This window comes from Ascidiella aspersa, chromosome 2 (assembly GCF_963924565.1).
Source record: "Ascidiella aspersa chromosome 2, kaAscAspe10.2, whole genome shotgun sequence".
NCBI classification, from domain to species: Eukaryota; Metazoa; Chordata; class Ascidiacea; order Phlebobranchia; family Ascidiidae; genus Ascidiella; species Ascidiella aspersa.
Window position 1 is genome coordinate 32,705,464 of NC_139448.1, and position 12,132 is coordinate 32,717,595.

Below are 12,132 nucleotides of genomic sequence, written 5' to 3' on the forward strand. Positions count from 1 at the left end.
ATTCGATAATATCGGACCTCTCTAGTCCAGGGGTTGTTGTCAACGCGAAGCCCCTTAACAATTTGAACTAGGTTCGACTTGCAGTTATTAGAAAAAACGTGTGAAGTTGACATCATAAAACAATAGACTTAAAAAACCTGCAGTCTAACAAATGCGAAACTGAAATAAAGTTTAAATACATTTAAGAAGTAGGCGAAGCTTTGTTTTAATTAAACTTTTTAAAATTTTTTTTTTCCATTTTTCAAGTACTACACCTAGATTTCGATTGGTACTTCATTGACCCCTAAAACTAGCCCACGTGCCCCCAAAGGGGTCAATGGGCACCAGTTTAAGAACCCCTGTTCTAGTCAGAGTCAAAAAACTTGTCATTCAATTTGACAATTCAACACACGGTAAAGTCTTGGAAATAAAGGTTTATTAATATATATCGAGAGAGAGAGAAAGTTGGAGAAGAAAGAGAGAAAACAAAACGTTCCGCATGACCGCCTTAGGAACGCAAAGGCTTCTTTCGCACGGGGGAATACCCACCGGGGGTCCGGGGAAGTGCATGGGTACAGTGCCAAAAAAAGTGGGTGAAAAACGCAACAATACGGCGGGGCGCGCGAGTTGGATAAACGAACATCGGACAAGCACTAACACAAACGCAAAAAATAGGAATAAAAAAACAAACTCGGATGATGGAGTTGTATTTATGACGGGGAATTCCTCCGAAAGCGTAGATAACGACAAACACAAAAAATATTTCAAAAAAACGCATTTTTTGTGTTTTCACCCAGGCATTCGTGGGTCGCAGTGAAGTTGCTTTGTATAATATGCAATAGTGCTGACTGTAGCATAAAAAAGAACAAGCAAAAACAAGAGAAAAGACTAAAACAGCGGGACGAGACAGCAAACGCAAAAAAAATGGAACATAAAGCAAAAAAAAAAAAAACTAAACAGAAAGCATGCTCTATCGAGAAAGCGTCGCCGACTAAAACGTAAACAGTTTAACAAGCAGGCGTCCATAAATAGCTCAAGCGCACAAAATAAACAAAAACAATATCTAACTGATTATGCTAAAAGAAAAACGGAAATAGGGAGTTGTCAAACGCAAATCTGTCAAACAGACGCAAAAAAACTACGCGGAAAATAATGCAATAGTCGATTTTTTAGGGGTACTTAGGGGGGGGGGGGCATTATAGGCACGTCATCATGCGGGCGGACCCAGCTGAGTTCCTTCCCGCGTCCGGGTCGTTGTCGCCATGGTGATGCGACTGGGATAGCAACGACGACGCGTTGCTAGGCGAGTGGTGATCGCTGTAGCGATTTTCCGACCGCTCTGCTGCGTCGGGATAGCGCCTGTCGGTTGTGTCGGGCTCGTCGGCCGGGTGCTTGATGATCATGTCCTCGTAGACACGCTCCTTATTCCTGGCCGGGTTTCTAGACGCCTTAAAGGCCATTGGAGGAGAGAGAACATAGCGAGGCTGCTGTTGCTGAGGCTTGTCAGTCTGTCGGGCTGCCGGCCTCTTTTGTCTGTACGTATCGTCATCACCACTTGGAAGTTCGCCGCTGCAGCCGCTCGAAGGTGAGCTGTAGTTGTGGTTGCTCGGGCTTCCTGAGAGCTCGTTCATGCTCTGGTAGAAGGCAGAGTCGCGCTGGTTGTCCAGGAGGCCCTTCTTGGCGCGCGAGATGCCGTCTTCTTCATTGTTCTCGCTCGGATCGGCCAGAGTTAGCCTCTGAACCTCGAGATCGGTTTCATCTCTGTGGCTGTGGGTGTGGTATAAGGGGGTCCACGGCTCCCGGTGTCGCTCCTGTTGGACATCCGAACCTCCGCGCTCCTGTCCTTCATGGATGATGCTCTCGGACATCATGGAGGAGCGCGTCATGGCTCCTCGGCTCAGGGAAGCAGGATTCCCGCAGGAGGATCCGGCGCTACTGCTCGCGCTAAAATCGTTCACAATTGGGTCATCCGAGTCCGAGCTGTTCAAGGACCGTCTTCTCCTGCTCCCGTTGCCATGGATACGGGAGGCGTGGAGCGGCTCAAGGGAGGGACGTTCCTGCTGCTGGCGGTAGTGCCCCGGATGCGGAGGCGGCTCTGGTGGTCCGTAGCAAGCGTCGCGGCAGCGCTCTTGCGGTGCGTGTTGGGGACAGGGCTGAGCTGGATGCGAGAATCTTCTAGAAGGGGAGGAGGGTCTTCTGTCTTCCCATTGGCGAGCAGGTTGCTGTGCCAACGTGCTGGAGCGCTGGAACTGAGCGGCGTGTCTTTCTTCCCCATCAACGACGTGCTTGCCTTGGTGGTGATGCGACGACTTTAGGGGGTTCATGGTCATGGAGCGGGGTTGGGGTCGCGGGGGGTTATTCGTGGGGTTAGGGCGGGGGTAGTGGCCGGTGTGGTGCCGGTGGGTGCACTCGGCGTCGGGGGAGTGGTACAGCTGGACGCAGTCGCGACTACAGGCCTCTGTCATGTGGCAGTGGCGTTGAAGACGGTCGTACTCGAACTCCTCTTCGCCGATCAATTCGGGCGGAAATTCGCGAGCTTTGGCCGGGAGGAAAACTTCATCTTCATGGCCTTCCGGAGCCGCGTGATCCTGTTGTTGGGAGGTGGGGGACGGGATCAGCTTCTTTTGCTCCGGGTCGAGGAGCCGCTCGGCGCTGGCCCGCCGCAGTTGCTGGGGTGACGAAGAAGAGGGAAATTGCTGAGTTGCGCTATGACGTTGCTGGCCAAGGGCGCGGTTCATTTGCTGCTGTGGCTGCTGCTGTTGTTGTTCTGTAAAGCGGGAGAGAAGATTTAGAATTTTCCAGAAGCGTAAAAGGGGAATTTGAAGCACTGTCTTTTGGATGGATTGAACAAAAGGGTGGAATTCATAAAAGGTTGCGTTGTTCAACATGCAGACAAAATTGGTGGGTTATAAACTGCTAGGGTTTAGTTAGGAATGTAGCACGTCAATTGCACTGGGGCCACAAATAAATGTTGCTTGGTTTCTTTGAAAACATCATGTCTCAAGCATATGTTGATGACAGTTTGAATGTGAATGCATGGTTTCTGGCATGAAATGCTGGTGATGTTAGTAGTAAAATGTGGCTGCAAAAACTTGCATGACAAATGACGCCGATGATGATAACATGCCTAAATATGGTTGCAATGAAGGTAGTTGACAATCAAAAACAGGGCACATGCCGCTTTCTGAGGACAGCAAACGTTTTATCGATCCACGCGAATACGCAAGTGGGTTTTCTCGACAAATCTTTTCAACGTCCAAAAACGTTACGTTACACGTTACGACGTTAACCACAGAGCGTACCAAAAAACGACCATTCCATAGCTGTACGACACAGTTAACGTGCGCACGTACCAACGCGACTCTTTACCGCCAGCGTGCGGGCGCGGCTCGGGCTGGCGGAGGCCGAGCGAGCGCCGCTAGGTGGCGAAGGCGATTCGTTGAGCGGGTAGAAATAGAGAATGGACGAGGATGTGGTGCCGAAGCCGCGACTTCGGAGAGTGGCGCATCGCATGCGAGGATTGGTTAGCAAGCGCTGGGCGCATTTGGACGCTGAAAGGTGGTGGAATATTTGACAAGGGATGCTTTTTAACTTGCGATAATTGTTCGATAAAAAGGAGGCCTATTTTCGGGGAAAGATGGGCTTTGTATCGTTGATTGGGGATTTAAAGGATACTGGGGACAAATAAATCTTATTAGCAGCAGGGTGTCGTTTAGCGACTAAATAATGAATTCTGTATATAAAACTTGTGCTATTTTGAAAATAAAGTATTGTATTTTGCTGGTGAGAGGTGTATATTTAGCGCGTGGATTTAGTGAGTAAAAGATACGTTCTATTTTGTGGATTATGCGGGCTACCTTCATGTAGTAAACTAATGTAATTTCAAGTTTTACCATTTTACAAAAAAAGGCGACAATGCGCAAAAAACAAAACTGACTGGGTTAGTATCAATGTGGAACAATTAGCTTGCAACAAACGACTAAAACTTTGTCCTAATTGTCTTCCACGGAGGTAAACAGCTTTTTCCTGACAAGCGGCATGAGCCATGATCCGTGAGCGGTTAATGAGTGACAAATAGTGTGAGTGGGCGTCATATGATGGCCGTGGGTGCGTGAGCGCGTGGTGGTGGCACTTACGCAAGGCTCTGGGCGGTTAAGTACACTGTGACGTCACAAGAGGCTCAGTAGACGTCATCGACGCGCGGCGTTTTGCTTCCGGTGCTGACGGTGCTCGAGTCACACCATTCTGAAGTGAGTCGGGCGAGTTACTATTGGGTTTTTGTGTGGAAAGCAAAGCGAGCGTGTGCTATATGGATATGGGGCAGTATATAGTGTATATAGGCAAGTCACAAAAGGCAAGACTTCCGTAAGTTGATTTTGCTTGTATTTAACACGGACTTATAGGTACGCTATCCTAGAACGGTCAAGTCAATAAAGAACAGTATTTCTTTTGGTTAAAGGGCTTATTCTCATGTTTTAATCGCAAACTTCGGCAAAACACCCATACCAATATTATGACATTAAAACTGCCCTAGCATCGGACGTGTAGCGATACTACTAATTGGCATAGGTCTATTTCTCATGCCACCTTGACGCGAAAACTTGACGGACAAATTCGCCATTTTTGCTTAAATGGAACCACTAAGGTTTTTTTTTATAAAACTCTAGATTTACACGGAAAACCTCGCTGTACCAGATAAAGTTGCTTGTCAATGATTTGACATTTTGTCATTATTCTAACGACGGTAGATTATCATTTGCCTTACAAATCGAATTTTCGGAATTGGAAAAATCGATTTCGAGTTGGCAAGTTGCACTACTATAAATCGATAAAATTGATATTCGGGCAGGAATAAATTGAATTCGAGATTTTCAACTTTGAAAATCGCAAAGAAACGTTCGCAATACTTTTAGCAATAGATGGGAAGTTTTGTCACACAATTGCTTGCGCCTAACTATCTCTTTTGGCGGAGTGAGTTTCTAATTTGTTGTAAGTGCAAGATTTTAGCAAGCATTCGATTTTGGACATGTTTGTCAAACGTTAGTTTAGAGAAATTCAAGCTTTGTTTAGAGAAATTCAAGCATTTCAAAGTAAAGACCTCGATAGAATCAAACAATGCATTAAATCACATCCGCGTATGTGTAAACAACATCTCAAGCAGCAAGGCTATAACACCCACCTCGGTTCGGCATAGTGTTGAGATCTTGGGAGTGGGTAATCCCCGAATCAGAAGTCCTAGGGCCGTTTACCACAGTTTCTGTCCACATGCGGCGCAGCTGAGACTAAAAACGAAAAATAAAGTTGTAAGCTATACGGTAAGCAAATATAAATAGAAAGGTATATGCACTACTTTTAAAAAGAATGCATCCCAACAAAAATATGGTGAATCAATTGTAAACATGTAATGAAATCTGTAAAGTTAGGAAATTGTTTAAATTTTGATCAAAATAATGGTAGTTTCTTACACAGAATAAGAAAAAGCCCTAAAAAATTAAGCAACTGACCTTTGGCTGACCCGGTTTAGAGCAATAAATTTCACGGTGACTACCCGGTTTAGTAACATTATCCAACGGGTAAAAATAGCACAACTATTCTTTGAGTAAATGTAATTTGTCCAAAACCATAGAAACCAGTCGCTTGTCTGAGCGCATTGACAAATAGACAAAGACAAAATCGATTCACTCGATTTAGAGACGATTTTCCGTTTCTGTATCGCCAGTGACAAGCAACGCTGGCCAATAGAATAGACTGAGTCAGTCCGCGGGATAGATTTATCATGGTTCATAAATTGCCAATAACCGGATTAGCTGCCAAGATTTAAGAGAGCCGAGCGACGCTTGCGACTCGCGATTTTGGAGTGTGTTTGATCGCTAAGTTGATTTATATCGGAGTAGTGGCGCGGGGCGGGCAAGCGCGCACAAAATTACGAGGTTTTAATCTCTCAATGTGGACACAAGCCGGTTGCATAACCACTTGCGGCAACAGATTTGTGCTGGACTTTTGAAACGAATCAAAACGCGCCGGGCTGAGACTGTACGTAAGTAATTCAACTTTAGAGATTGCACATTTTTATACATTTATAAATAGAACGTGTGAGCGTTCACTGGATCCTTTTCATTTGATTTGCTCCTATTTAAAATGCACCTATTGTAAACCATATCACTGATTTATTCCAGATCAAGTTTTGGCTTCCGGGTAAGAATCAGTATGAGAATGAGTATTAATGGTGAAAATAACGGCCCAAATAGACATAAAAAGCGACATGCTTTATTATTCAAACATTTCGGCAAATGCTCATGAATCAGTATGAGAATGAGTCTTATATTTTTTTATCTTGGATCGCTATTTTTTTCTATGTTCGTAATACATTTAGGTTAAAGTATTTTTTCCTTCAACCCTTCAGTCACTTAATACTTGGTATCCGCTGAGCAATAACGTTATACTTTTCTTGCAACTTTTAGAACTTCTACCAGCCCTTTGATGGAAACAGAGTACTAATTACCGTTAAATCAATTTGCCTCAGTAAACTTTCATAAGGCATGTATTATTTTCAAGCTAGCAATAGGATAACAGGGAGAGTAATTCAAAATTTTCCTCAAGTGTTTTCATTCCGATTTCAATCCCTTCTTGCCCCCAAAACAGTTCGACACTGAATCAAAACTTCCAGGCAAGCCCCAAATGTTATTATTTGACACTTACGTTGGCAGTGGGGGTGGTTAGGGTGGTGCTGTGGGTGGTGGCGGCGGTTGGGGCGCTGTACCTTCCCGGGGTGTACTGCTTACTGAACGACATCGAGTTGCTGACGTAGGATTCCTGGCCGCGCTTTCGACAGCAAGTTGAGCGACTGAAACATCGGCTGTATTCGGTCCGAACCTGGGTCGGAAATATAGAGGGGTTAGTGATTGTTAAAATGAAAAAGGGTCGTGTTGGCTTAAACTCGGGTCAGTGCTGAATAAAGAAAACTCGATTTTTGGACTGAAATTCAATCATGTATATTTTTTTACATGTCTCTTGAAAAATTAGGAATTACTACATTTAAGAGCCCGCATGTTGTCTTACTTCTTCTGTACGCAACAAACAGAATATTAAGCATTGATTGGCGCGCCACAAATACATCCAATTTTACGAGTTTTTTTTTCCTGTTTAAAACATCTATTTGAAACATCCATAAGGGTCGCGTTGGCTTAAACTCGGGTTAGTGCTGAATAAAGAAACTGGACGTTTTGACTTAAATTCAATCATATATTTATTTTTTGAGACGTATTTAGAAAAATCGGAATACCTATATTTAAAAGGATGTGTGTTGTTTTAGTTTCAAAATATATCCATTTTACGGGTCGTTTATTAATCGCCCTGTTTCATGTTTTGACCAACCTTTTATAATTGGATAGTCCTGAAAACAATGAACGCCAAGACACGCTTTCCAATCTTGTTTTTGCACAGTTTAGGTAATTTAGCTATCCTGTTTGAATGTTTAACACGGTTTTTGCTCTTTTTCATGGTGTAATGTATTAAAAATGCTACCGAATTTCCCAACCTGTTTGGTTGATGTTTGTACACCTCAAGGGTAAAAATGCAGACAATTAATGTTAAACAACGGCTGTCAAAGCTGTTTCTATCGAGTTTACAACAAAACGTGAAGCGTTTGTCAACACGTAGAATTTCTTGGTTCAACATGTTCACTTATCTCTTAGCAAGACTACAGTAAAACTGGAATTTTAGTTTTTACTATTCGTCGTGGTTTTACCATTCTAAGTCCTCTACACACTCGGGGTTAGATCTTGCGTGTCGTTTTGGAGACTTCATATCTTGGGGGCGTGTTTATCGCAAAATCAGCAAGCGTGTGGCTAGGGTTACATTGTGGGGTCGGTGTTGGGTCACTACCACTAGCAAACCAAAAACTTTATTAATTTTTTGATTTATTTCAGAAGGGAAGGGTTTTGCGTTGAACGATTTTTTATTTCATTCACAGAATAGTTACTCTTTAAACATGGTTTGTATAGTAGTAACCTTTGTTAACAATTCATATTCTTAATGCCAAATCGGTGGCTCTAAAAAAACTGGCGTTTCATTAAGATTTTTTCTTCTCTTTTTAGCTTTTTATTAAATAAAGATTTACCATTTTTAAACGCTTAAACACGCATTAAACAAGGTTTTGTTAAATCTGAATAAAAATATAAGGAAGCACTTTTTTAAAAACGAAGTTTGGCAAGCGTTCGAAAAAAAATCAAAAATCTTTGTGACTAATATGTTTGGATTCGCGAAAATGACCCTCAAAAAGTACCCATTTTAACCCCAACCCAGTTCGGGGTGCGACCGTGGGTCATGGGAAATGAAATGAACCGTTGTGGGGGGTTTATCTCTCTGGGTCGGGGTCCTTAAGCAGGAAACAGCTATCGCGACGCAAAGTCTTGTCGCGGTGTCAAAGCAAATACTGCGACAGTTGAGTTGAACATATAAACATATACCGGTTTGCATGACACTATATTGCTTCAGAATAAATGAGCCTTATAATTTCGACCTGTTTGGAACTAGCTTGTTTTATTTAGTGGCGTAAATGAAAATTCTGTTTTGTAGGACTTGAATTCAATATTATGGCATGAGTGCTGATTTACAGCGACCATTTGTATGCAATACAAAAGGAAACCATTTAAAGTTCGTTTAGTAAGTTTAGTTATTAGCAAGATACTGTTACTCTATAATAAAAGTCTCGCCAAAAAAAGTTTCCTAAAAAAATTTATTATGATGTAATGTATCAGCACAAACCAAATATCTAGTATATTGCGCCATTGTATATAAACCATCTAAAATTTCATAACATACACAGTTCGCCATCTACTTCGAGTTGTGGCATTTCCTGTTCGCGTTTTTTCTCCAGCAAGGGTAAAGTATCATTTTGTCGTTCGTGTGTCATTCTAACATAAGCAGAGCGCCGTTTAGCCGCCCTAAACGGTTTCCCGAGAGGGCATTAGCCCTGCCACAAAGGGGGAACAAGGGGGGCGATAGTGTTACACGCTTAGCCTTTTACGTCGAGCCAGCAGAACGACTTTCGTGGGCGACTTATGGAGAGGATGGCAGGTCAGACGCGGGTCAAAAAACGCCACGATTCTGTCAGTGATGTAATACGCATAACGGCACGCCATGACGTCATCAACATAAAAACACAGTCGTCATTTTTCGGCGATAAGGTCGAGAGACGAGCTGTTTACGTTTCCGGAGCGGCGCAGTTTTTTGCTTGTTGGAAAGGTGCGCGGCCCTGGCGTACCCTGCCGTGTCGGATTACGACTTTCGAGTGGGGCTCGGTTAGGATTTTCGGCTGATCCTTGTGTTGCGCTTTTTTCGGCGGTTTTAGCGGTCGCCCGCGCTGATTAGCAAAAACACGAAGAAAAATTCGGCTACATCACGCCGTTGGAATGCAGTTTGAACCGAGTGTTGCTCGACAATTGAAGCCCTTGAATTTAAGTAATAACGCACAGAGACACTTAATCAAGTGCCAGTGACGCGGTGAAGTTGCGATTTTACCATCAATATATGATTGGAGCCAACACTTAAAGATTTAATATAGCACGTATCACTGATTTACAACCATTTTTTGGTTAATAAAAAAGTTGGCGATTTTACTACTTGCATTGTACAATGAAATCGCCGAAAGAATTTATTACAATAGCCTACAGCGAAAATGTATGTAAAAATTTTTTTTGACAAAATATCGCAATATGGAATAATCCTAGAACCTATACAGGCCTATTAATACTGGCTGGTATTTTCGATAATTTAGGCGTTAAAAAGTTTTTAGTTTTTAACAGCTGAACCTGGAATTAGGTTTAAGACCAATTGAAAACTATATATAGTCAAGGATGAAATTATTTGCCGATATTCAAACGAAAATTTACTGCTGTTGAAAAGTCGTGTTTCACATATTTTGAGATACAGTGTCAGCAATCATGTCGCTAGCAGTTCCATGCCGTATATACAGGGCACATCGCGTGAAGCAGTTGCAAGTTGACTGAATTATTAACGCCCCCACGAGACAAACAGTCACGCGTATAATCAATCAAAACGTGGTTCGTGAACTTTTCCGCGCAAACATGGTCGAAAAACAAAAATAGATAGCAGGTGTGTGTGCTGGTATGCTTGTTCACAGCGCTAACCGCCCCCCTATAAATTATTCCCTTCGCAAATAAACAACGCGCAAGTGGAAATTCGTGATTGAGTTGTTCTAACTACAACTTGGACACAGAAACTGTCTTTGGAACTCCTGTGCGGTTTTGGTAATCAAGACATTGCAGTAACTGATTAAAGTTCACTTTTATTTTATAAATTAAAAATAAATTTTATAAATTAAAAAGAAGATCAGACTGTAGTGACTGATTAAAGTTTACTTTTTTTTTTAAAGATTTAGCAATCCTGATAGGGTATAAACGAACTATTTACTGCATTTACTATATTTTAATGATATGAAGACCATTTTTTGTTATTAATTATTTTCAGGCATTTTCAATTTTCGACTGCAAATTGCTTGCAACTTCGCGAGAGAAGTGAATGCAACGTTTCAACAAAAAAATTGGCCCAAAATAAACCTTCTAGGCGCATTTCATCATAGCTCCCCAATTAGACTTAAAAACAATTCTCTCGAGCGCCCACGCGCGGCCGACTCACCTTCTTCTGGAGGAGACAGTGGAAGACGAAGATGCAAAGTCCTTGGAAAGCGTTGAAGATGCAGAAGAGGTAGGCCATCACCGGCGCCTGCTCCCACACCCAGAGGATGCCGAACGCCCATGTGATTCCGAGAAGACACAGGAGGACCGAGGCTCCTCGAACTGATGCTCTGAAGATTGAAAGAAGGAGGGGTTTGATAAGTTGCTTAGCAACGCAGAGAAAATTTGAAAATATTTTATTTAGTAATGTTTTTCCAAGAATGTAGTTTACTAAATTGAAAACAGGCTTTTCGGAACTTCATTTTTAGGAGAAGGTTTGGTAAGTCGATTTAGAACCTGAAGCTAACTTAGCAAAACTTTATTTTTATTTTTTGTTGGAAACAAATCTAAAGGCTTACTATAATAATTGGCAGTAGACTTTAAGGATTTAGTGACATTTTGCTCGGAATAATTGCTATTGAAGAGCAGAGCCTAAACCTAACTTTAATATGTCTTTGCCAAACACAAATAGGAAACTACATGTTTTTAGTTCATGTAAACACTGATATAAAATATACTTTTGTTTTTAAATACTCAAATGTTTTTAAAACACTGAGACAGTTTCAGTTTTTTTTAAATACTAAAAAATACATGTTTATTTAACCAGGGAAAAACATATGTTTTCGAAATAGCAATAGTATGTTATTTTATCTTTTTTTCAGTTGTTCTTAGCACAAATTACAACTCAAGCAGGCTAATTTTACTGAGTCAAACATCACATCTTTTAGCACTCATAAAACATAAGTCCTTTTCAATTCCAAATTTCCACTCAACAAAAAAGACAGTAGACTTACTTGATCGCATTCACTTTGGACGAGTCGGTGTACGCCAGGGTGTGGCGGTACATCTTGAATACGGTGATGGCTAGAAAGACTAGGTTGCAGAGGATAACGGCACACACTGGACCCACGAAGCTCCAGATAAAGCCGGAGTCCACTTTGAGCCAACAGGCGTCCGGCCCGCCGTACCCTGAGCTGTCCACCACAGCTGAGACGCCAACTATAACGGCTGGGATGCCTGGAAGAAAAATCGATAAACAACAATTATGGACTGTATAGTAAATGCAAGACACTAGTGTTGAAGTGCCCGTCAAGTCATTTGAAAAATAAAATAGATGTAAGTACTTACAAAAAATAACAAGCCATATCCAAAATCATTATTGGACCAAGTCAACTTCAAATCAAGTATTTGCATAAAAACAAAACGTTAAACTATTAAAATTGGTAAAAACTAATTCCTGCGTGGGCAATATAACAACAGAAATTAACAAAAACGCAGTTTGTAGCAAATTGTTTTACGTGCAAAATTGAGATAAATAACTTCAACCCAAAGGTAATAAATGAAAACACTTCCCCGAGTTAGTTGACACTATGACTCAAGTATGATGAATGCAAAAGTGTAGCTACAATTAGTTAAAAGCTTATCTTTTTTTCCAAACGAGTAGGACCAGAAAAAT

General features: G+C 41.9%; 1 protein-coding gene across 1 annotated transcript in view; it reads right to left on the reverse strand.

Moving 5' to 3' along the window:
- Positions 1-924: 924 nt before the first annotated feature.
- Positions 925-12,132, reverse strand: part of LOC146164999 (adhesion G protein-coupled receptor L2-like) — a 60,591-nt gene continuing 49,383 nt past the window's right edge. The window contains exons 18-23 of the mRNA XM_083380904.1: positions 11,471-11,693; positions 10,639-10,807; positions 6,679-6,852; positions 5,153-5,261; positions 3,333-3,530; positions 925-2,872 (exon numbers count right to left, since the gene is read on the reverse strand). Coding sequence (XP_083237030.1) covers positions 1,176-2,872; positions 3,333-3,530; positions 5,153-5,261; positions 6,679-6,852; positions 10,639-10,807; positions 11,471-11,693 — 2,570 coding nt within the window. The 3' untranslated portion in view covers positions 925-1,175. The remainder of the gene's footprint in view (positions 2,873-3,332; positions 3,531-5,152; positions 5,262-6,678; positions 6,853-10,638; positions 10,808-11,470; positions 11,694-12,132) is intronic.